At 51.6% G+C, this 23,706-nt stretch overlaps 8 protein-coding genes across 8 annotated transcripts; 4 read left to right on the forward strand and 4 right to left on the reverse strand.

The window, feature by feature from the left end:
- The first annotated feature begins 353 nt into the window (after positions 1–353).
- Positions 354–2,478, forward strand: aspE (septin). Its single transcript, XM_022544071.1, has 2 exons — positions 354–995; positions 1,048–2,478. The coding sequence occupies exons 1-2, from the start codon at positions 469–471 to the stop codon at positions 2,228–2,230; spliced, it is 1,710 nt and encodes a 569-aa protein (XP_022400981.1). The 5' UTR covers positions 354–468; the 3' UTR covers positions 2,231–2,478.
- Positions 2,479–7,948: 5,470 nt separating this feature from the next.
- On the forward strand, positions 7,949–10,335 carry gta1 (glutaminase GtaA; the record flags this gene model as incomplete). The annotated part of the gene is made up of 7 exons (XM_022540606.1): positions 7,949–8,142; positions 8,208–8,500; positions 8,567–9,009; positions 9,062–9,645; positions 9,692–10,038; positions 10,085–10,220; positions 10,266–10,335. The coding sequence occupies 7 exons, from the start codon at positions 7,949–7,951 to the stop codon at positions 10,333–10,335; spliced, it is 2,067 nt and encodes a 688-aa protein (XP_022400982.1).
- On the reverse strand, positions 10,284–12,337 carry cps1 (Gly-Xaa carboxypeptidase). Its single transcript, XM_022546597.1, has 3 exons — positions 11,965–12,337; positions 10,619–11,910; positions 10,284–10,568 (listed from the first exon to the last, which is right to left on the reverse strand). The coding sequence occupies exons 1-3, from the start codon at positions 12,294–12,296 to the stop codon at positions 10,510–10,512; spliced, it is 1,683 nt and encodes a 560-aa protein (XP_022400983.1). The 5' UTR covers positions 12,297–12,337; the 3' UTR covers positions 10,284–10,509.
- A 477-nt stretch (positions 12,338–12,814) lies between these two features.
- On the forward strand, positions 12,815–14,008 carry ASPGLDRAFT_35563 (WSC domain-containing protein; the record flags this gene model as incomplete). The annotated part of the gene is made up of 2 exons (XM_022544576.1): positions 12,815–13,091; positions 13,146–14,008. The coding sequence occupies 2 exons, from the start codon at positions 12,815–12,817 to the stop codon at positions 14,006–14,008; spliced, it is 1,140 nt and encodes a 379-aa protein (XP_022400984.1).
- Positions 14,009–14,456: 448 nt separating this feature from the next.
- On the reverse strand, positions 14,457–17,348 carry ASPGLDRAFT_66549 (uncharacterized protein; the record flags this gene model as incomplete). Its single annotated transcript, XM_022549029.1, has 3 exons — positions 14,457–14,556; positions 14,620–16,870; positions 17,114–17,348. 3 exons carry the CDS (start codon positions 17,346–17,348, stop codon positions 14,457–14,459), a joined length of 2,586 nt encoding a protein of 861 aa, XP_022400985.1.
- A 168-nt stretch (positions 17,349–17,516) lies between these two features.
- On the reverse strand, positions 17,517–19,613 carry ASPGLDRAFT_149574 (TMEM165/GDT1 family protein). Its single transcript, XM_022542046.1, has 3 exons — positions 18,821–19,613; positions 17,902–18,772; positions 17,517–17,845 (listed from the first exon to the last, which is right to left on the reverse strand). Exons 1-3 carry the CDS (start codon positions 19,280–19,282, stop codon positions 17,775–17,777), a joined length of 1,404 nt encoding a protein of 467 aa, XP_022400986.1. The 5' UTR covers positions 19,283–19,613; the 3' UTR covers positions 17,517–17,774.
- A 1,239-nt stretch (positions 19,614–20,852) lies between these two features.
- On the forward strand, positions 20,853–22,249 carry ASPGLDRAFT_47138 (uncharacterized protein). Its single transcript, XM_022546598.1, has one exon. The coding sequence runs from the start codon at positions 20,873–20,875 to the stop codon at positions 22,187–22,189; it is 1,317 nt and encodes a 438-aa protein (XP_022400987.1). The 5' UTR covers positions 20,853–20,872; the 3' UTR covers positions 22,190–22,249.
- Positions 22,250–22,305: 56 nt separating this feature from the next.
- On the reverse strand, positions 22,306–22,790 carry ASPGLDRAFT_35566 (uncharacterized protein; the record flags this gene model as incomplete). Its single annotated transcript, XM_022544577.1, has 4 exons — positions 22,306–22,408; positions 22,460–22,516; positions 22,590–22,672; positions 22,725–22,790. 4 exons carry the CDS (start codon positions 22,788–22,790, stop codon positions 22,306–22,308), a joined length of 309 nt encoding a protein of 102 aa, XP_022400988.1.
- Between the last annotated feature and the right edge of the window lie 916 nt (positions 22,791–23,706).

The following is a 23,706-nucleotide window of genomic DNA, read 5'->3' on the forward strand; positions in this document are numbered from 1 at the left end:
AAAAAAAAAAAAGCGCTTTGCGAAAAGGAGAAGAGAGACAGAACTGGTATCGACAAACGCTTGCTGGGCTTGTGATTGTCGTTTTTCTTCTCTTGATCTCCTGAGATATTCTCAAACTGCGCGACTCAATCGTACGCACTTTCGTTTGCCAATTGAGGTGGAGAAGACTAGTGTGTCACGACTACTGTAAGTGCTGTATGCAATGTTATTCACTGGGTGGACTCTCTGGGCGTGGGGAGAGCTTTGCGGGATGCGCATTCACCTTGCGCTTTTTGTATTGCATTCTTTTTCTTTTTCTTTTCCTTTCTCTTTCTATCTTTACTAACAATTGATTTTGGAATCTATATAGATAGGTAGTACAAGCCTATCTGCCTCGGATTGAGTGAACTCAGGCCGATTTCATTATTGACTACCCACCCCCCACTTCCGCGCGTTGGGAAAGAGCAACTGCGACAGAGACAGCTAGTCATGGCAACCGCGTCGCCCAGATCCTCGACCCCCGGGCGAGGCCAGGACCTTCCTCCCATCACCGAAAACCACAGCAACAGCACCTCCAACTCCAAGGACCAGCGCAAATCGTCTTCACTCGGTTTCCTTCGCCGCTCCAAGTCCACCGAACCACTGGGTGAACGCAAAATCTCTGGAAGCAGAACCAAGAGATCCAAAACCCAAGCTATGGAGGAGGAACGTCGCCAGAGAGAGGCCATGCCCAAGCAGCCTCCTCGTCTTCCTGACCTGTCCCCTACTCCCAGACTCGAGACCTTTGGTGGTGATGGACGTCCCGACAGCGTTGCGATGTTTTCTTCCAGGCCGTATGAGAATATTGCTGCTCCTGGAACCGCACTTAGCTCGCCTGCTCCTTCTGTCCACCCTGACCCGTATGCACGCACTGAGAGCATGACGCACCGTGGACGCTTTAGCTATGCCAGCAGTGCTGTCAGTACCTCCAATAACCCTCGCAGACTGCGTCGTCGCAAGGATCCTACGCCATACAAGTGAGTACTACGATGTTCCTGGTTGAGGTGAATTCATGCTGACCCTGTCAAGTATCCTCGTGATTGGTGCACGAAACTCCGGAAAGACCTCGTTTCTTAACTTCCTTCGCAAGTCTCTGGCCATGCCACCCCACAAACATCCCAGCCGTTTGCCGGAAGAATTTGAGGACATCCAACCTCATTCTGGCTCGAACGATGCTTTCACTTCTCACTATCTGGAAACCGAATTCGATGGAGAGCGGGTAGGGCTGACTCTGTGGGACTCTCAAGGCCTGGAGAGGAACATTGTCGACATCCAGCTTCGTGGAGTAACCAATTTCTTGGAGGGCAAATTCGAAGAAACCCTGAACGAGGAAATGAAGGTGATCCGCTCGCCAGGCGTTCGAGACACCCACATCCACTGTACCTTCCTGATCCTTGATCCCGTGCGTTTGGACACGAACATTGCTGCCGCTGAACGGGCGGCTAATGGAAAACCTAAGGGGTCTGACTCTCCTGTTGTTGGTATCCTGGACAAGTATCTTGATCTTCAGGTCCTGAAGACCGTACTGGGCAAGACCACTGTTGTGCCTGTCATCAGCAAAGCAGACACGATTACCACTGCTCATATGGCTTACCTGAGAAAGGCCGTCTGGAACAGCTTGAAGAATGCCAGCATCGATCCCCTCGAGGTTCTTACGTTGGAAGACCAGGAATATACCTCTTCGGAGAGTGCAGACGAGGAGGAAGCGACACCTGCAAATTCGCAGCACGAAGATACGCAGCCCGAGGCAGCCCCCGACGTTGAAAACCCTGATCAAGACAAGGAAGCACCTGCACCTGCGGCGTCGGAGTCGGAGTCAGAGCCAGCGCCATCGAACGAGAAGGCTGAACCCCAGAACCCACCATCCGAACGAAGTCGCAAGTCCTCTGGGTCCGAAGCGGTTGCTCGGAGTCTCCCGTTCTCGATTCTCTCGCCTGATCCGCATTCGTTGGAGGCCGGCGATGAACCCGTGGGCCGCAGGTTCGCCTGGGGATTCGCTGACCCGTACAACCCCGAGCACTGCGATTTCGTCAAGCTGAAGAACCACGTCTTTAATGACTGGCGAACGGAACTCCGGGAGGCTAGCCGTGTGATCTGGTACGAGAACTGGAGAACCAGCCGGCTGAACCGCAATGGTATCCATACCGCTCCTCCTCCGCGGAAGATGTATGGCGGACGAATGGGCCCATTTGACGGGCGTCGGACCCGGTAAACGCCTGCAGAATAGCAGTCATTGTTATTACGGACAAGCTTTTGCCCCGGCCGTGAGCCTACTGTTCTCGTTGAACTTGGGTTCTCCGGTTTCGATCTACAACCCGATCCGTAAAATGAACAGTTCTTCACCTTGTTCCATTCTTATCATTTTCCGTGGTTCATGTTCTTCTCTCCTGAAAAAGGATAATGCCTCCAAACTCGCTATCCACCAAAGACGCATAGATACCCATCAGCCTTTCCTTGCGCGTCATGCTTGAGCGTTCATATTGTGGCAGCAGTTTTCCGATGCAGTTCGTTACTTGGAATTTTTGTTTTATTTTATTTTATTTTTTTTTTTTTGCCCATCGAAGCATTGCTGACCGTTTTTCTTGTCTTAATTCCCCCTGCTTTTACGTTCTACATTCTTCACTCTCCTTATACCAATTTCCGTTTTCATTTCTAGCTATGCTGGATGGTCATTTTATATGTTGTTCCGCAAGACCTTCCTGTGACGAATGACCTTGTACATCCGAGTTTGGTGGAATGCTGCTTGGGCTGTATGGACTTGGTTTATTCCTCTTCTTTTCTTTTTTGTTCGGAATGTCTGTATTCTTGATTCCCATAGTGAAATAGCAGTTCCACAGGCTGGTATCTCGTGGTATCGCCTCTATGAACGTATGCCATTTGTCATTCTCCGTGATTCCCGTGATTGTAACACCAAACTGTTCCGTGACTCATCTGATAGTATTCATGTGCGTCTCTGCGACATCAGGGCTAGTCTGCTGCGCCCGACCAGCTTCCCCGACCAATAACAACCCCATTAAAGGCTCCAGCCGCATCTAGACGCCCCAAAGCTGTACAATTCAGCTGGCAATTCACCGATTATGATTATCTCTGCTGTTTGTGAATGAGTTGCCGCTGCAGAGACGGCAGCCCCGCAAGCCCCGAGTTTAACGCTAGAAGCGATGATCCACGACCAGCCTCGCCGAGAGAGCAAACATAACTGAACCTCTTTTCCTTTTTCAAAAATTTCTCTTTCTCTTTCCTCTTAAATTGATCTCTAACCTCTTCTACTTTGGACTATCTGTTGCTCTATCACTCTTTTGCGTGCTCTTTTAACCCGCCCCTCCACTAAACAAACCGAGTGTCGGTATGTCACTCCAGGTCAACGACCCATGGTCGCGCGGCCGGTCCAGCAGCCGAACCCGCGAACGTTCCAAGTCTCGCGACGCCCGAAGCCGCAGTCGAGTATCCTCCGCCGTTCCACGGACCAGCAAATCTTCCCTAGCTTCCTTAGACGGCAACCCACCACGGTCCCAATCGCGCGGTCCCCGCAGCAGCAGAGCACCCAGCGCCGTGCGTGGCCACCGCAGCAAGTCGCGGCCGCGGTACGATATCCCAGATACTGAGGGTGGAGATGGAGGGAACGCGAGTGATTATTACCGACGGGGCACGAGTCGACGGCCTCGTCGGGAATATTATCATTCGGGTGATGAGGGTGATTATGGGAAAGAGGAAGCGAGCTATTATCTGAAGTCTACGCCTAGCACTGGTTCCAAGTTTGATAAGAAGGCTGAGGAATCGGATGATTCGTCTGTGGACGACAGATTGGCGTATGGCGATATGCCCGGGGAGAGAAAGAAGACGAATAGACGGTCGAAGTTTTGGTCTTCACTCCGCGACTCGGCGACCGAGTTAGCACAGCAGGCTGTTGCGGCGCAAGCTGCGCAGAATAAACCCGAATCGCCAAAGCCCAATCTGCCACCGCGTCCTGGATCGCAGCCGCAGCCAGAAGCCCCGGGTCCTGGCTATGCTCGACCAGAGCCGTTCAAGTACGGGTATGGGAGCCCGCAGCAGCACAACTACCCCACGTATCCGCCAACGTCGTCTGCGATGCCGTCGAATTGGGCGCCTATTCCGGAGTGTGAGATGCCGGGGTACGTGCCGCCATCGTCGCAGGGTGAAGGGCAGTCTTCTATGCCTGGTGCGTTCCCGCCTCCTGAGACGTCGCAGCCGGCTTCGACGGGGCCTCCTATGCCGCAGTATGCGAATCCAGCGCCGTACTCGAGTGCCTATGTGCCTCACAGCGCGCATCACAGTGCGCATCCGGTTTATTCACCTACGACGGGCGTGTATAATCCGGGTTCTTATGCGCCAGCTCCTCATACTTCATCGGGGGAGGGCCCTCCGCGGCCGGCGTATGCGAATCTTCCGCCGTTCCAGTACGCGCAGATTGACCCTAGTATAAGGTATGGTTCGAAGAACTCATCGAGGCCATTTAGCTATCCTGCGGTGCCGCAGCCGTCCAGGCCGCCCGCTGCTAGCCCGAACCAGCATCGTCCTGCACCTCCACCGGTTGCGCCTGCACCACCAGCTTCACGACCGCCTGCAGCGTCTGCACCGCCGGCACCAGCTGCGCCAACTCCTCCACCGAAGCGTCCCGCGAAGCCTCAGATTTCCGTGTCGACACAGGCTGCTCCTACGACTAGCAATAACCATCACTATGTGGAAATCACGCCGGGAGGACGGACCCGCCCACCCAGTAACTCAGTGTCGTCCGCCAATCTTACAGTTGAGAGACCAGATCCGAGTCATCGACCGGCCAGTCCTCTGCAAGAGCCCTACCAGGGTACGTACCAGACTATCTCGCCCATGCCATCGCCCATAGTCATTCCTGCTAGGCCAGAAGACGATGTCTCGGATTCGGAGACGCTGGATCCGAAGCGATCACATAGACGGAAGAAGTCCAGAAATGACCGGGAGTCGAAGGATGAAGGATCCAGCAGGCGCGAGAGAAGCAAGGTTCGACATGAGCGACACAGTTCTACGCAGAGTCTGGAGCCTGAGTCCGTGGTTCTTATTTCGCCGGGCGTATCGCAAAACAAACGCGTGTCGTTCTACAACCCAACACCCGATGCACTTGCGATGCAGGAAGCTCTCTCGCACACGCGTCATATCGACCACAAGACACTCATCCACATTCTACCTCGATTGGGCGACGAGGAGATCCTCGACATGCGTAAGGAATACAAACACCACGTCAAAGTCCACGGCAAGGGCGTCAACGTCGCCAAACACATCCACCTAAAACTCGGCAACACCCCCTTCGGCAAAGTCTGCTACGCCACCGCCCTCGGACGCTGGGAATCAGAAGCCTACTGGGCAAACTGCTACTACCAATCCGGCAGCTCGCGACGCGAACTCCTAATCGAATCCCTAATGGGCCGTCGGAACTCTGAAATCCGCGCAATCAAGGAATCTTTCCGCGACCCGCGCTACAGCGATAGTCTCGAGAAGTGCATGAAGTCTGAGCTGAAGGCTGATAAATTCCGGACTGCTGTATTACTCGCGCTGGATGAGAGACGGCAGAGCGAACGCGAGCTGATGGACGAGGAACTGGTCGACCGGGATGTGGAGGGGTTGCATCACGCGCTGATCTCCCGCGACGGTGGCGAGACGGCTATGATCTTCATTATTGTGCGGAGGAGCGATTCGCATCTGCGCGAGGTGCTGCGTACTTATGAGAAGGTTTACCGGCATAATTTCGCCAAGGCGATGATTTCCAAGTCGCCGAATCTTGTCGTACGTCCCCTCCCTTACAGATTAACATGCACAATATACATAATACTAACTGATGACAGGGCGAAACCCTAGCGCACATCCTCAACGGCGCCATCAACCGGCCCATGCGCGATGCAATGCTGCTGCACCAAGCACTCCACGAATCACAAACGGGTAGAGAACGCTCCGAACTACTCATCTCGCGACTTGTTCGTTTACACTGGGAGCCTAAGCATCTGGAGCAGGTGAAGCATGAGTTTCGGAGGAGGTATCGGGAGAGACTGGAGGAGGCTATTGCGGAGGAGGTGCTGCCGATTAATGGGGGGAGTGAGTGGGGGGAGTTTTGTATTGAGTTGGCGAGGAGTTGTAATAAGGAGTGATTGCGTTTTGGCTTCTAGGGTCTTGATTTCTCTCCTATGGGCTTATGAATGATAATGAGCGATGATTGTGGTTTTGATGAATTGTTATCTTGTTCACTATTTTTTTTTTTTTTTTTTTTTTTTTTTTTGCTGCTATTGTTTGAATGGGAAAAATTAGACTGTTCCATGCCCTGTACTAATGAAAAGAAGATGTCTTATTGGCATGGCCCGGGGGTTGAGGTTGCAACGCAGAGGAATCATTTGGATGCCTTCGAGGTGAGGAGATGGCTGGTGGGGGTGTGGAAGAGGGGTTTTTGTTTGACTGATACCACTTGGTTAGGGCATGTTTATGATCGGAATAAATTAGTCTCCATACTTGTACTAATGCAGATGGCGTGACTTGATCACATTGACTGCTCATCTTCGACTAAAGTTATCGCGGTGCTCATCTGGATACTGGGCATACTACCCCGTATTATAGATGAGCATTGGCATTACTTTTTATTACCTGTTTGGGAAATATGTATAGTCACACTGCCCTTACAGATACTCGATAAAGTCTATCTATAAAGTCTATTCAAAGTTAGATGTAAGGTATAGCTTTTATGGTGGTGTATATTGCCGTACAAAGTTCCGAGTATGTACACTGCTCGTATCGGGCTGTGTATGCACTTGACGTGGTCATCTATAACTAGTTAGTACCTGCAGCGATGTGATTAATCGATTCCTGCCCAATTATGATGCCTACATGCAGCCCCGGTGTAAATCTGCCTATCCGATCTTTGTATACTCGATCTCGAGTCCACCGAGTCCGAGTCAGCAGTAATAGTAGTGCCAATGTCACACTGCAGTTACATCGCGTCAGATCGTGGTTTGTCTATTAGTTATTGGAGCATCATTAGCAAACATTTGTTATAATGAGGTACTAAATAATAATATTAGTACACTATAGTATGTACTGGTATTGTGGCGTATAGACATGCCGTATAGAGTCGGTGCTGCTTTCCTATTCGGGTAGGGGCTCTTGCCGGCTTACTTCCTCCATCTTCCGTTCTCTTTCATTCTCTCTTCCACTCATCGATCCATCCTCTATTCTTTATCTACTCTCACCAGTCACTCGTTTATTTGCTTTCAGTTCACTCTTTACACCACCATTCGTTATCCCAGACAAACAGAAACTAGCAGAAACCTAACGTATGTGTGGCTTCTCCCTTCTGACCTGTTCTGCAGTCATCCACTAACTCGCTCAGAATACTCCGTATCTATTCTCCGGCTCGATTCCGGTCTGCAGCTGTCTGTATGTACATCCCGGCATTTCTTTGTTTATATACTGCTACCCTACTACCTTGGGCACGGCTATTCTCCGGTTGTTCTGCCATTCTCCCTTTCTCTCTCTCCTATTTGTCTTCCCCTTGCCTCGGTCCATGTGGCTGAAGTGGTATCACGCCCTGCCTGTCTCTCTGCCTTTCTTTCCTCTTCCTCCGTCCACCCCACAGCAATTGACATGTCAGACGACATCCGGAAGATTCCCATCTCGCATCCATCATGCAGTCTAGACTTTCTGACGCTTACTTTCTGGTCTTAGGTCGCAGCGGTCACAGTTGTCTTGTCTTGTCCTGTCTTTGTCACCTGCGGAGCACCTGTGGTATGCGCTTATAAAAAGACCTACCTGCCTAGCATTCCGACAACAAGTCCTTTCCTCTCCCTTCCTTACATTTCTCCACGATTTGCAGAGCGCTGACGATTCCTTCCCCCGGTTCAAAAGGAATCCCTGCCATGCTTCTGCGTGACTGCTGAAGCAACTACTATTCGTCACTATGAATCTCTATCGTTTCGGTCTTTTGGTCGCTTCCCTCGTCTCTGCGGTGGCAGCAGAGTCGACCTTTACCCCTGCTAGGCCTCCGTCGTTGCCGTTGGCTGTCAAGTCCCCATACCTGAGCACGTGGCTGCCGGCAGGACAGGATGGGGGTAATGGTGGCTACTTGGCTGGTGAATGGCCGAGGTTCTGGGAGTGAGTACCCCCCCCCCCCCCAAATTTGCACCATTCTTGCGCCCATAAACTGACCAATTGACCAGAGGTCAAATAATTGGTTGGGCTGGTGTCATTCGTGTAGACGGCAATTCCTACACATGGATGGGATTGCCAGGAACCACTACGGTTAATCAGACGGCCTACGAGTATACTTCGACCAAGAGTATTTTCACCATGAACGTTGGCGGTGCGGTGCAGTTGAATCTTACTTTCCTCTCGCCCATTACGCCCAACGATCTCAAGCGGCAGTCTTTGGTTTTCTCCTATCTTAATGTGGAAGTTGCCTCGCTCGATGGTCGATCCCATGATGTTCAGGTGTACTCCGACATCTCAGCTGGTAAGTCTCTTTGCCGGGTGTTCCCCATTTGAACCATGTTTCACCCATCTGACCAATTGTCTACAGAATGGGTTTCAGGAGACCGCAATGCTGCTGTGCAATGGGACTATGGTGTCACGGACGATGAAGTTGCCTATCACAAGATCCAACGCCAAACTCAGTTGCTTTTCTCTGAATCCAGGGATCAGTCGGAATGGGGTTCTTGGTACTGGGCCACGCATAACGGGACCGGCGTAACGTACCAGTCGGGAATTGCAGAGGACGTTCGCAGTGCGTTTCGAAGTAACGGGAAGCTGTCCAATTCAAAGGACAACAACTACCGCGCCATCTCTACAGACTGGCCAGTCTTTGGATTCGCCGTTGACTTGGGATCCGTCAGCTCTCAGACGGCCGACCGGCTGTTCACCATTGGTCTGGACCAGCAAGATGCAATTCAGTTCAGCGGTGCAACCGGAATTCGCGCGGTGCCTTCTCTCTGGACGAGCTATTTCAAGGACGGATTGGCTGCTGTAAGTCATTGAATGATGATACGGTAAAATAAACTTAAAGCTAACTTGTCAGCTCGACTTCTTCTACCATGACTATGAGGAAGCCAACGAGTTGTCTTCGGAATTCGATGATCGCGTTGCCCGGGATTCTATCGCTGCTGCCGGCCAGGATTATTTGACCATCACTTCCCTCAGTGGTCGTCAGGCTTTTGCGGCCACTCAACTGACCGGTACCATTGAGGAGCCCTACTTATTTATGAAGGAGATCTCTTCCAACGGCAACATGAACACGGTCGATGTCATCTTCCCGGCGCATCCCGTTTTCCTCTACACGAACCCAGAGTTGCTGCTGCTCCTGTTGAAGCCTCTTTACGAGATCCAGGAATCCGGAAACTATCCCAATGCCTACGCCATGCACGACATTGGCACGCACTACCCCAATGCCACTGGTCACCCTGACGGTAACGACGAGCTCATGCCGCTCGAGGAGTGTGGAAACATGGTCATTATGGCTCTCGCATATGCGCTCAAGTCGGAGAACACAACCTATCTGAGTGACCATTACACGAAGCTCACTCAGTGGACCAACTATCTCGTCGAGGATGCGATTTACCCGGCGAACCAAATTTCGACCGACGACTTTGCAGGGTCTTTGGCGTAAGTCATTTTCTGTGGTTGTTTTGATGCATGCTAACGTGTATAGCAACCAAACCAACCTAGCTCTGAAGGGTATTATCGGTATCGAAGCCATGGCGACCATTAGCTCCATCACCAACCACCCCGACGACAGTGAGAACCGCACTACGATTGCTGAGGATTACATTGAGCGATGGCAAACCTTGGGCATTGCCAACAATACCAAGCCTGCGCACACCACTCTGTCGTATGGAGACAACTCATCCCACGGTCTTCTGTACAACCTCTACGCTGATCGGGAACTTGGATTGAACTTGGTTCCGCAGTCTGTATATGACATGCAGAGCTCGTTTTACCCAACCATCGAGGCGACATACGGAGTTCCGCTTGACACCAGGCACAGTTATACCAAGAGTAGGTGCCCCTTTATCCACCCAAGACTCACTGGCTAATGAATTAGGCGACTGGGAACTGTTTGCTGCGGCTGTAGCGTCGAACTCGACTCGCGACATGTTCATCAAAGACTTGGCTACCTGGATCAACAAGACACCGACCAACCGACCTATGACTGATCTCTATGAGACCAGCTCCGGAGGGTAAGTGCCCTGGCATCTTTGTGTGAGTTGATGCTGACGGAACAGTTACCCCGGAATCACCTTTATTGCCAGACCCGTCATGGGCAGCTCGTTTGCATTATTAATTTTGAATTAGGCTATGGTTATGATATCCTTTGCGCGTGGAGATGTGATACGATTCGTGTAATATTGTTGGATGCTATCCTTTCGGTCATTGTTAGACCATATGGGTCGTTATATATAGGATTGAACGGCTGTTGCCATACAAGTGTCTGTTCATCATCATGGAGTCCGTATATCATAAAGTCAATCACAGTTCGTGGGCAAATTCATTCGTTTCGTCCCATTGGTCGAAAGCGCGAATCAGATCTGATTTGTTAGTCTCGTTGTAAACTTATGCATGGTCTTGGGAGACATACCGTAATACATCATCATACCCTCGAGATGAGTATCGATGGACTGTTTCTCATCGACAGTGTGGATATTGTTGAGGAACCTCTCGCGACTAGGATTCCAGCGGTAAATATTCCGCGACAGATTCCAGTAGAACCGCGTATCCGTGTTCCCAGTCATCACATCCCCACTGACAACAACCTTCTTTCCCTTAAGAGCAGGAACCGACTCAAACACGGCGCGCGCAACACCCGAGAAGCGAGCCCAAATCTGGTCCGCGGAGACATCCGTCGGACTAAGCGGCGCGGGGACGAGCGGGGACGAAAGCGGCCTAAGCGTGAGATGGTTGATCGTTCCCTCGCTTCCGTCAGACGAATACGGATGCGAGAACGAGAGATTGTATCCTTGCATGATGGGCGTAATTAGGTCAACCGCGCGAGAGATAACAGTGTCCGGTTTCTGATGCAGCGCAACACGGTAGTTGATCACAGCGGAGATCTTCTCCGGCAACGCGTTGGATTTCACACCACCATGGATAATATCTGTTGCCTGGGTTGTTTGCAGAGTAACCCGGAAATTGTCACCACGCGACGCGCCCAGTTTCTCAGCTAGCGAGCGGTAATCGTTTGTCGATAGCGCATGTCCCAGCCACGACTCGATGTGTTCTGGCGAATGCACGACCTGGCATTCCAGTGTCTTCCGGGTGGGATGGTTCTCGTCTAGCTCGGGGACGAACAAGTCCTTGCGTTCGAGCGTGTGGATGATATCTGCAATAATCCCGATCCCCGTGTGCGCGGGCGGAATGGAACTATGGCCACCGGGCACGGCGAGTTCAAGGGCGAGATCGAGAGAACCCTTTTCACCGACTGCGGGGAGCGCATAAACGACATCTTCATCACCAGGGAGGACTTGTACCCCGTTTCCGCCCTCATCCAGGATTAAAGCGATGCTGTCTTTTCCATACCGTTTCTCCAGCTCGGGAGCTAGATGTCCCGCGCCTAGGAAACCGTGCGACTCCTCATCGAACCCAAACGAGAAGATCACCGTACGCGATGGCTTAAATCCCTGGCTGAGTAAGTCCTCGATGGCGGAGAGGAGCCCGATAAGTGTGTTCTTGCAGTCGCTGGCGCCGCGGCCCCAGATGTAGGTTCCGTCGTAGTGGCCAGAGAAGGGCGGGTACGTCCAGTCGGTTGGGTCGTCAATGGGGACGACGTCTTGGTGGGCGAGGAAGAGGATTGGTTGGAGGTGTGGGGAGGTGCCGGGGAGGGTGTAGAGGAGAGCGTGGGTGTTTATGTGGTCTAGCTTGGCGTGTTGGTGGCTAGAATTGATTAGCATGTGAATATGTTCGGAGAATTGAATAAGGCAGGCATACACTAGAGGAAACAATTCACGAAGAAGGTCCTGGAAGTCCACGAACGGCGCAAACCCCTCATCTTCAGGATCCGTCACCGAATCGCCCACACTCGTATCGACCTGCACAGCACGCGAGAGCCGGTCAACCTGTCGCTCCCGAATGTCATTGTCTTGGATAAAGTGCAGCGATGACAAGAAGCCGTCAGTGTCCGGGTCTATTTTTGGCGGCAGAGGACATGATATTTCGGAGATGGTAGCCTGGAGAGGCAGAGGCCGTTGAACCGAGGCCGAAAAGGGAAATGAAGGCAGGGCTAAGGCGGTGGGGAGAAGGATGACTAAGAGGGGCCGCATTTTGGTGTGTTTAATTAGCATGTTAGCGGAGGGGAGAGTGGGATTGTGGCTATTTATATGTTAGTGTATGGAGTACGGAGGACAGGGTGCTTATCGGAGGGGTCGGTTAGGGTCCTGCATGTCGGATGGCTACGTGATTTGGGTAGGATGTTTGTCTATCTACAATTCTACTCCGTTCAGAGTATTCTGCAGAGAATTGACTTACATATGAAAATCTGACTCGGATTTATCCTGACATAGATGACAACCCTAAGCCCGCCCGAAAAGGGGCGCCGATCGTACGCAAAAGGTCAACCGTGACGAGAAAAAGCCGAGGAGATCTCAATAGTTTGTTTCAGCGTGCTGTGTTTTGTTCAGGGGTATATGTATATCAACTGCCCTTTTTTCCTTTTTGCTGTCCGTCAAACCACTCGTTCGTACAGTGTACGCAGGACTTTCGTTCTTTTCCATTCCTTCCTTATTCATTCATTCATTCTTTTGATTTTCAGTCACTCTTTTGAACTACATATACCAACAAAATGAAGAACGTCGCCATTCTCGCTCTTACCACGGCTGCCTCCGCCGCCGCAGCCAACAACTGCTACCAGTCCCTCGGTGCCGAACCTCTCGCCCTTCCGGCCTCGACTTTCCTCACCAACTCCTACTGCCAGGCCCTCTGTATCTCGCGCAACTATGCCGTCACTGCGACCAAGGATGGCAAGGAGTGCGCTTGTGTTAAGGAGTTGCCTAGCAAGGACTTGAAGGTGGATGAGAAGGAGTGCTCGGTGCCTTGCCCGGGCTATGCGGGTGACAAGTGTACGTCCAGTATACAGTGCGATTGCGATAGTGCATAGATGCTAACAAGAACAGGCGGCGGCCCCAACGCCTGGACCGTTACCGTCCCTCAGGCCCCCAGCTCCGGCGCCAGCTCCAGCTCCGCTGCTGCCCCTACTGCCTCTGTCGTCCGTCGCTCCGACCACCCGGCTTGGTTGGACTCGGGTTCCAGCGACTCTTCCTCGTCTGACTCCGGCTCCGGCGACTCTTCCTCGGATGACTCTTCCTCTGACGACTCTTCCTCGTCCGACTCTAGCTCTGGCGACTCCGCCGTCGCCGGCGTTGGCCCCGCTGTCTCCGCTTCCCCCTCCTCCGACTCCTCTTCCTCCGAAACCACCGGCTCGTCCTCTTCTGAATCCACCGGCTCGTCCTCTCCTGAATCCACCGGCTCTGCTTCTGCCTCCGCCAGCACGGAGGACGGCATCGTCGTCGACTCGGAACCCACCTCTTCCGCTTCATCTGACTCCTCTGACGCCGCTGCTACTTCTTCCTCCGACTCGTCTGAAGAGAAGACTACCGCTGCCGCCGCCGCGACCACCACCGCTGCTGGCAACAACGCCGCGACTACCACTGCTGCTGGCAGCTCTGCTTCTGCCACCGGCTCTGACTCGGACTCGGACTCCAGCGCTACCCAGACCACCTCCATCCCCAACACCCTCCTGACTGCTCCCTCGAGCACGGGCAGTGGTGCTTCGGCCTCGTCTTCGTCCAGCTCTGGCTCTTCGTCTTCGAGCTCTGACTCGGACTCTGACTCCAGCTCTTCCAGCTCTTCCAGCTCTTCCAGCTCGTCTGCTTCGGCTTCGCCTAGCTCGACGGACAGCGCGGCTGGTCGTGTTGAGGGCGCTTCGTTCTCGATGGTCGGTGCTGTTATGGGTGTCATGGTTGCTTACTTGCTGTAAGCCTTTCACTTTTCACCAGCCATCTTATTCTATTTTGATATAGGGGGTGTGAGGTCGAGGGTGTAGTGCATGTGCACAGGGACAAGAAAGCGCCACGCAGGTGCACAATGCAGGGCAGGCATTCCCTTCGTTTTTGTATCATTCTTATATTTATCTATTTTATATACCTTTTGATTTGATTGATTTGACTTGATTTATATGATTTGATTCTCTATGGCATACATCGGCTCATTTATGTGTACGTGTGTATGTGTGTATATTAGATTAGAATCCTGGGGATCGATATTGATATCAATTATACCATTATCATTCGGCACATTCAAAATGTATAGTAGTGTAAACAAGCATAGGGTATCATCACGCATCACGCATCACGCATCACAGCAAACAAACAGCACAAAATAAGACCAATAAGCAAGCCAAAAAGGCAAATCCAAAGTCAAAAAAGCTAGTCTATCTCGATCCCCCTCTTCCGTAAACTCTCCTTATCTCGTTTACTCATAGTCACGTACTCGAACTGTTTCGGCAATTCATCTTGTCGTCCCTCACTGTTCCAATTAGTCATCCTTATATATGCACATCTATATCCCAGTACAGGGGTGGGGACATACCGATAATAAATAATCTTCAAATTCCTCGCCCGATCCTTGTACTGCACCTGATCGCGGTCCTCAATTCGTACCTCGCCCTCCTGCACAGGCTCGGCGTGGTTCTGTCGAACCAGATCCGACCAGCTAGTCCCGCACTCCCGGATTAGGCGCATTAGTCGTTTGTCTTCCTCGGATGACCAGCGGACTCGTACTTTCGAGTCTGTGGTTGTAGCTGTAGCTGTAGCTGTAGCTGTAGATGTGGTAGCGGCAGGAGCGGTGCTGGGCGGCGGCGATGTCCTCTCTCGCCGTGGTGCGTCGTCGACTCGTCTACGCTTTATGTGACGAGATTGGTCTGGTTTCTGTGCGCGTTTGACTGAGGGGTCGATTGCTCGTTCGTAGCGACTGAATTCGTCGTCGCCGTCATCTTCATCTTCTGTCGCGCGTTGGCGCTTTCGCGATGGTTGTGGCTGCGGTGGCCGTTCTTTACTCCGTTCTGCGCTGCGGGGATCACTGAGACTAATCGGGGATACCCGTCGGGCATGTTCCTGACGGTCGACAAAGGCAGCAGGTGTTTTCCGTCGTGGGTCGGCTGTTAGGCGAGGAGTCGCTTTGGTCGCTGCGTTCCAGACTTCCTCGCTAGAGGGCAGTTCGTTTGGTGGTATGGATATGGTCTGGCGACGCATGGGCGGGCTGTGTGATTTTTCGGGTGCGGGTTCGCCTCTGTGTGGCTGTAGATGGGAGCTGGAGTCTACAAAGAGGTCTTCTTCACCCTGCAAGAATGTCGAGGAGTTTTCTGGAGATGCTGGGATTTCGCGAGGTTCTGGCGGCGCAGGTGGTTCAATCGTCACTGGCCCAGACAGCGTTTGACGGCGATTCGAGGCTTCTGGCGACTTTTCGCTAGAGAGTGGCCTCACGTAGTCCGTCTGTCGTCGCTGTCTCTGGCTGATTCGTTCGATCATAGAAGCGTTGAGCCATTGGCTTTTGTGCGACTTTCGTCGCTCAGACTTAGCTGGCTGGGCAGCTGGTTCTGGTTCCTGAGCTGGCTCCGGTTCTTGGGCCTGCTTTTGAACAGGCTCCTGGACCGGCTTCTGAACAGGCTTCTGAACAGGCTCCTTTGGCGCTTTCACCGGCACGGTCTGTATAGTTGACACTTCCCGTACGGCCGTAGGGGAGCTGCTCCACCTGGTAAACGACGAACTCTCCCGTCGGGGTTCAGAGAAAAACTCCCCGCGAACGGTTTCAGCATCGGATTGCGATTGCAAGTCTCTGTTGATTTCGTTTTCCCTCTTTCGAATCCATTGTGCCGCCCGTAGAACAAATTTCTGCCATCGATAAGCGCCTTGTAGCCCGCGGACGCCATCATCGTCTTCTTCCGCTAATGTGACACGGATCTCGTTGACGCGATCGTAGACAGCTTCCGCAAACTTCTCCGGAAGCCGGCCGTTCTCGTCTTCGAGCATTTTGATATTAAACCCACGAAGAGGCGCCTGGCCGTCCTGATACGAATCGTCTTTCTCCCCCATAACATCATCGAAGAAGACACCACTCACAATCGCCTCAGGATCGAATCTGTCCTCATTCTGGTGCGCCTCCAACTTTACCAAAAGTGACTGCGTTCGAATCTCCAATGCCAGATCGAAGGTGTCTTTTTCAAGCGCACTCTGACCACAACCCCCCTGAAGCCCTTTTCCAAGGTCATTCATAAACGGCGACGGAAACCGTCCCTCCAAATCATGGATCGCCTTCCTCTGCGACTCAGTTTTCTTTCCACTCGACGCATCTGCCAAAAGCACCTCCAGTGCTAAACGCGCACAATTCATCTTGTGCAGAATAGGATCTGGACTCCACTCCCTACTCGCCGTACCTTTCTTCTCCAGCGCAGAAACAAGCAGCGGATTAACCTGCTTCGTGTCGATGTACGTCTGGTGCCCGAAATACTGTGCTTCTGCGTCCAGATTTGACATTAACCGTTTCAGCCGTTTTCTCTGCGGATTCTGCGGATCGCGCAGCTTCTTCGCCGTGTTGACGATACTAACCGGATCCACGGACCCAGGAACGAGAATATGCAGGACATCACTCGCTTCACGCTCCAGGGAAGGCAGAGTCTCGATCATCATGTCTGGATCGAGGTCCGTTTCCGGCTCTGACGGGAGAATAGTGGTGCCGGACATGTTGACGGCATCTTCCGGGGAACCCTGTACTTGGACGGGATTTGAAATGCGTCTTGGGGGTGTTTTGGTTTTGGCGGGGGATTCTTCAATCGCATCGAGTTCTGCAACATAAGTTAGTTGGGTTTGAAATGTAAAGAAAAAAAAAAAAAAAAAAAAAGAAAAAGAAAAAAAAAAAGAAAGAAAGAAAAGAAGAAGAGCAATATGTGGTGATGTCCGATGCGGTAAACACCACGCCTATACAAAGACTTGAGTATAAACAAAACAAACAAACCAGAACTATAAAGAAAACAAATACTCGTAGAACCGAACGTAAACAAAACGTGACAAGACCAAAATAAACTCACTCTCAATATCCCCCCTGCTCTTCCCCCATCCCTTCCCCGACTCACCACCACCACCACCACCACCATCGCGGCTCTGCTGATGCGACTCAACCTCCCGACTCTGACTTCTCGTCCATCGTCTGCGCGGAGGGCTATTCACATCCCGAGTAGTACTATATAGCGTAGCCTTCTGCACCGGTCGCGGAACAGAAACAGCCTTGCCGCGGACTGCAGAGCGCGACCGGGACCGGGCCATGGCTGAGTTGTTCTTTTCGGTTTGTTTATCGGCGGGGCGTATAGTTAGTATAGAGAAATCCGTATAGATCGGTCAAGACGGTCCTCGTAGAGAGAAGTCGCCGGTCGGAAGTGGGCGAGAATCGATGAATGAAGAGGTTGGAAGAACAGAGGGAAAAATACCAGCGACCGGCAGAAATTTGGCCAGGCTATGAGGCTCTGGCGCTGCGACTCGCTGGCCGCTGCCGTTTTTAGTGGTGCGCTTTGGGGAAGTCTAGGGGTTGCTGACTCAGTATGCTTATTGATGCCCCAGGCAGAAAACCCTAACCCTAGAGTATGGTATGGCAATAATTACAGAATATCATATTAAAACATGTATAGAAGTTCATGCTAGATGCTAGGTTTTTATTACCCCAATCTACACCAACCACCAAACCGATGACAGAAATTATTCATAGAGGGCTTCGATCAAGTATATGACGCCAAATACGAGGAAGGCCGTAGCACCGCCCAGAGTCACTGTTCACGATTAGAGGTGTTCATTAGATCCAACTATTTAGGGAGAGGGAACATACCAACGCGCATGCTAACTTTTCCAGCGATAGCACTTCCTCCAATCACGGCAGCAGCCGTGCAGATACCATGTCCCGTAGCCGCGCCCACAGTCACCCACCAGTAGTCTTGTCCAGCGGCCATCGCAATAGTTGCGATCTGACTCCGGTCGCCCCATTCTCCGAGGAAAGTCATGGCAAATGTCTGCACCCAGGCGGGACTCAGCAGTAGCGAAAAGAGGTTGTTCAGTCCCACGAGCATATCGTTCCACCGGCGACCAGGACTAGGAGAAGACTCGCGCGACGAGGATGACGAAAGAGACTCGGGAGGCGATGGCATACGGTTTTTGGAAGAGCGACCACGTCCTGCTTCCAACGAGTGCGGTGTGACTGACGAACGGCGACGGCCCAGGCGAATCTGCTCCTGTTCCTTTTCTTCGAGCTCCATCTCGACTTCCTTCATCTCTTCGCCCACGCCCTCATCAGGAGACATTTCGCGGCCTTCCTTGACCATCTTCAATCCGAAAATGAAGAACAACAAAGCCGCCATGAACTTGGTGAAGGTCTTGGGGATGAGCGTAGGAATTCCGTGTCCAAGGATAGCGGAGAGAACGGTCATGCCAATCAGAGCGGAAAAGGCAGCGGAGAAGACAAGCAGACGGGGGTGTCTCATGGCCATAAGGGCCGCGACCAAGAAAGTCTTGTCGCCAATCTCGGAAACGATGATCATGGTGAAAGAAAAGACGAGCGAGTGCAAAGGATCGGCTGCCGGTTGTTCATCCAACTCCAGCTTGCTCGTCGAGGATGTGCCTTTCGTGCCTGTATATGTATCTTTCGACGAGGTTGCGGATTTCGGGGTCGCGACGTCGTAGGTTTCCGGAGGAGTGCTGGGTTTCTGTATCTATCAGCTCCGATGCCTCATAACAAGCAACCCAAATCATACCGCAAGAACTCCCTTGGTACCCTTCCCACTAACACCCTCCTCCGAAGCCTTCTTCTGCTCACTATACGGCAACGGAGGCGCCTCCTTCGGCCCCTCCGGCACTTTCTTGTCGCCTAATTGCTTTTCCGACACCCCACCAGCACCTTGGGCATCCTTTTTCGCGCCTGTCATTCCATTATCCGACTTCTTAGCGCCCTCCACCGAGGAAACCGTCGCATCGAACTTCTCATGTCCCTCCGCGGTTTTCCCCTGCCCTGTCTGTTTATTCCCCGCGTGCCCATCCACAGGGGCGTCCAGCGTCCCCTTCGACCCGGCCTTGGAGGCCCCAATTACCTCCCCGTTGGCACTTGTGACGTCTCGCTGGGCGAGGGCGGATTGTGTTGGGATTGCAGGGTCCGGAGCGAGGTCTGCGACGACGGTCGAGACGGCGGGGAGGAGGAATAGGAGGTGAGAGAGCCTCATTGTGGCGTATTAAAAGAGATGGTAAGAATGTGAATGAAATGAGAGAATACGGGCAAATCCCAGGTCGTAAAAAAAAGGAGAGGCGAGTGTGAACGAAAAAGGACGAGTCGAACGACCGGCGACGATCCTTGAATGGCCACGATATCAACACCACGCGAACAATGGCAACGGATTCGTGGGGGGAAAGGATCGAGACACAACCAATGCCGTGCGATTCAATTCAACCTGTCAAATATGATTGACAAAAGAACGAAGGGAAGAAAGAAAAGCCCCGAAGGAGTGGACAGCAACAGGGACAGGAATAACAGCACATCATTTTGGCGAGAAGGGGCGTCTCCGCATCACGTGAGCACTCTAGATCGCTTCTTTATTTAGATGCCTCAGATCCCGATTTTTCTAGAAGGATTTCTTTTACTAATATGTCTTCGTTGAAGCACTTGAGGGTGTATTTTATATTGTTGTTAGGGTATCTGCACTGTCGTTGGCTCTCACATGTGGGAAATAATTCCACTTCTATTTATATCCTGTCAGACCACTAGCGTTACAACTGGGTATACTCTGTAGTAGTATAAGATATCAAATATCAATAGAGCACGAGTATCATAACCCTCCTCATAGGATACTGATGATATCTAGTTAATAATGCCATACACAATTCACTACTGAATGACCATGTTTGCAATCTATTGCATCCTTTGCCCTAAATGAAAACACAAAGAAAATTCTTCTCATATTCACTGTCTAAACTTATTCTTCTAGCTGAGTAAAACTCTCAACCTCCTTCATATCACATAGCCCCTCCTACAAACCAAAAAGAGAAGACCAGACAGAATGACATCCGTCCTCCTTCCCCTCATCCCCAGAGGAAGACGCTCAACCGGCACCAGCAAAACCAGTCTGGGTCTCAATCCAACAAAATCCGCCAGCAGCACCGGGGACAAATCCAGCAAGACCAAAGACAGGCTCAAAGAGAAAGAAGGCAACGACGTCACGGTCTGGCTAAGCGTTTTCTTCGGAAACACAGACCCTGAAGCCCCCGAACTCGACCATGCCCGCTTCAACGGCCGCGTTCCCAAGGAGACATGGGAGCCCAGGACTCGACCATACACGAATCATGTTGAGAAGCTGCTCTTTGATACGAAAGAGGCGAATCGACTCTCCGCACAGCAGTCCGTGCATCTGAAGAACCCCGAAGCAAAGCTTCCTATTTTCTTCGCGGCGGGGAAGCTAGCTGTTCGGTTCTCAGATGAGATCTTGTCGATTCAGAAAGGAGTATGTCGGATGTGTCGAAGAAGGGAAGTGAAATGCTTCGTATTCCGGCCGCTGAGCGCCACAAAGAACGGGTATCTGGATCTGTCGGATTTCGAGAAGATGCATCGTATCCTGCGAACTATTGCCTCGCATACGACGCATTTTAGGAAGAGGGCTGAGGTGGATTGGGCAATTGGAAGCTTTACGAGCGATAGGCCGTATATGTGTTGTCTAGCTGTGCCGGTTTGCTCGCTTGAAGATCACTGCTTTAGAGAGGCTATGCTAAGCTCGCAGAACTATATCATGGGGGTTATGGAGGGATCGATCAAGCCGCGTCCGATGAAGGAGGATATTAAACGTGCCAAGCGGAAGATGACCAATACATCCGTGGGACGGTCATTTAGCAGCACGCCTGGAACCATGAGTCCAACTGGCTGGATGAGCCCCGGCTTGATGAGCCCCGGCTGGATGAGTCCCACCAGCCCCGGATCATCGTTTGGCGCATACACCACACCACCATCCTCCTTCGAACAACCCAACGACCCAACCAAAAGCCAATCCAAACTCTGCACAATTGGCACAACGGTCTTCATCGGCAGACCCTCCCTCCAAGTCCGCAATCCACAGCCCGGCCAACTAACCTGCCTCGTCCTCTCCTCAACCTGGCCCCAAGCCCTCCTCCCCGCGCAATCCAAAAACGAAGCCGACGAAGCCTTCGACTACTGCCGCGTCGCCGGCTACCACGAGCGCCACATCCTCGAAACAGCAGACTACCGCTGCGCGATCTGCTCTGACGCCGTGCCCGCGCGAAGTCTAGTCCATCGACCCATCGCGTATATTCGAACAGGCAGGAAGGAATTACAGGATAAACGGCTGCGTTATCCACTCATGAGATTTGCATCGTATGTCGAGGGAAGGTGGAATTGTCCGGATACGATTGATTTCTTTGGAGAGTATAGTGATGCGCAGGTCTTTGATTTTGCGGTGCCGGTTTGTCGGAGTAAGGGTATTTGTGAAGAAGTTGCGAGGACTGCGGCAAGGGAGTTTGTTAAGTTGTTCATACCGCGGGATATGAAATTGGTCTTCCCTGGCTTGACACCTGATACGGATTTGGCCTTGATTGAGTTCGATGATGGTCTCGTCTATGAGGATAACCCCGAACTTCTGGTGAAGAAGATCGGGCCTCATGCACTCATCTCGGAAGGAGGAGATCGTGGCGAAGACCCCATGGACTGCGCGTTGACTATCACCAAACTCCACCGCTGGTACGAACTGTGTTACAAAGAGGAAGTCGCCAAACGGGCGTATCTCAAACAAATCGGATACAAGCGGACCGGCGACGTCAGCGACTCGGATAGTGACAGCGACAAGAGCGTAATCGATGATTCCGTGATTTGGGTTTACGAGCGTGAGAGCCGTGGAGATGGTGATACCGAGTCTGCTAGCAGTAGCTCGAAGACCGCCAGGCTGGAGGACCAATTGAGTCGGGAGACGATCTTCCAAAGACTGGATAATCAGACGCTCTTTTCTCCGGCACTCAGCCTTGACTTCTTGCTTCTATGCGAGACCGTTGGTAACTCGAGGGGCTTGCGGGATGTGGACAGAGGTTCGGAGGACAGCAGTTCTACCGTACGGACTGAGAGATATGAGGATTGATTCACAATAGAATAGGAAACTATTATTTTAGGACATGAATGCAAAACTATTACTCCGGGCCATGATAGCAACCACTAACCCACATCACTACAATGCATAGTCACAGATTATCAGTATCACCCCCTACACAAAACACTCCCAACCTCGAAATCAGAAACCCCAACGTTCCATTCCGGTCTCGGAGCAACATTTGAAAGACCACCTTCGCAATGCGGCTCACTGCAATATGTTAGCTACGCGATTAAGCCAAAAGGGCCGGGAGGCACGTACTAGAAGAAGAAGTAGATTTGCGGGGTTGAAGGTTCAATCCGGGCATTGCGAGCGAAGCTGGTATGGGTGGGATTGTTAGCGGGGATATTATACCCTGGGCGTTGAGATAAGTGTTTAAATAAGTACTTACATTGGGTCATCCAGGTTTGTACATCTGTGTGCTTCTACATCAAGCTCTTGAGCGCTGGTGTCGATGTCAAGAGTGAGGTGGTACTAGTGGTAACATCAGTATGGGTTGGTCTTGTGGTGGAATAGTAATACTAACAGTCCGGCCCTGCGCCAGAGCCAGAGAGAAGAGGCTGAGGGCTGCTGTGATGGAGGAGAGCTGCATTGTGGTGTGGAAGATAACAGAGCAGAGGCAAGCTGTGGCTGTGGTATTATCAATGTGAAATCAGACAGGAACATCAAGGCCTCTTATAATGCTGGTCTGTCTGCTGTATAGAGTACCCTCAGTATCACAGCTAAACCGCAATTAGCGATGAGCTGATGTATTGAATCGGTGGCTTGAGCTAAAAACACTACGGTACTTGTACACCTGACTCAATAACATATATCAGCTTTATACTACATATACCTCCTCCCTACGGAGTACATATTACTTGTCTGATTCGGCTATTTACCGAGCTACTGGATAATACATACAAGGCACTCCAATCCATTCCAATTATCACATTGGGTTGTGACTACTTGAGTGTAAGCTAGTATATCATTAGTCCAGTAAGCTTTTTACTTGTTATTATGTTGCACTGTACTTGGACGGCCCCACACATAAAATAGTAAACATTGCAATAAATGGATATAGAATATTGCAGCTCATATCGTTCGTATACAGAGTATCCATCCCAATAGCCCAGAACTTGAAGATCACAGGGGTGAAGTTACCCAGTGCACCGGGGCATACCTCAACTGTCGTGTACCAGAGCTTGAGAGTCCTGTGACATGATTGATCTTACTTGCCCGGCAGCGAAACTAGAAACCAGATAATACCATTCCGGCCTCGGAACAACCTTTGTATATTCCTCCTCACAGCCGTGAAGATGCATCACAGAATCTAGCAGTGAGCTACAGTACTGAATTGGTTGGCAGCTTGAGGCTGAAAACTGTAGATCTACTCCATACACCTGGCTCAATAACTTTATGTAACTACTCTGTATACTCGGTATATGTCGATCTACCTACCTACGCTCAGCTCAGCTCAGCAGCAAATCGCCTTACCGCTATTCTGATTGCCCCGAGGACTATGTACT

The sequence above is a fragment of the Aspergillus glaucus genome (genome assembly GCF_001890805.1).
Source record: "Aspergillus glaucus CBS 516.65 unplaced genomic scaffold ASPGLscaffold_10, whole genome shotgun sequence".
Classification (NCBI taxonomy): domain Eukaryota; kingdom Fungi; phylum Ascomycota; class Eurotiomycetes; order Eurotiales; family Aspergillaceae; genus Aspergillus; species Aspergillus glaucus.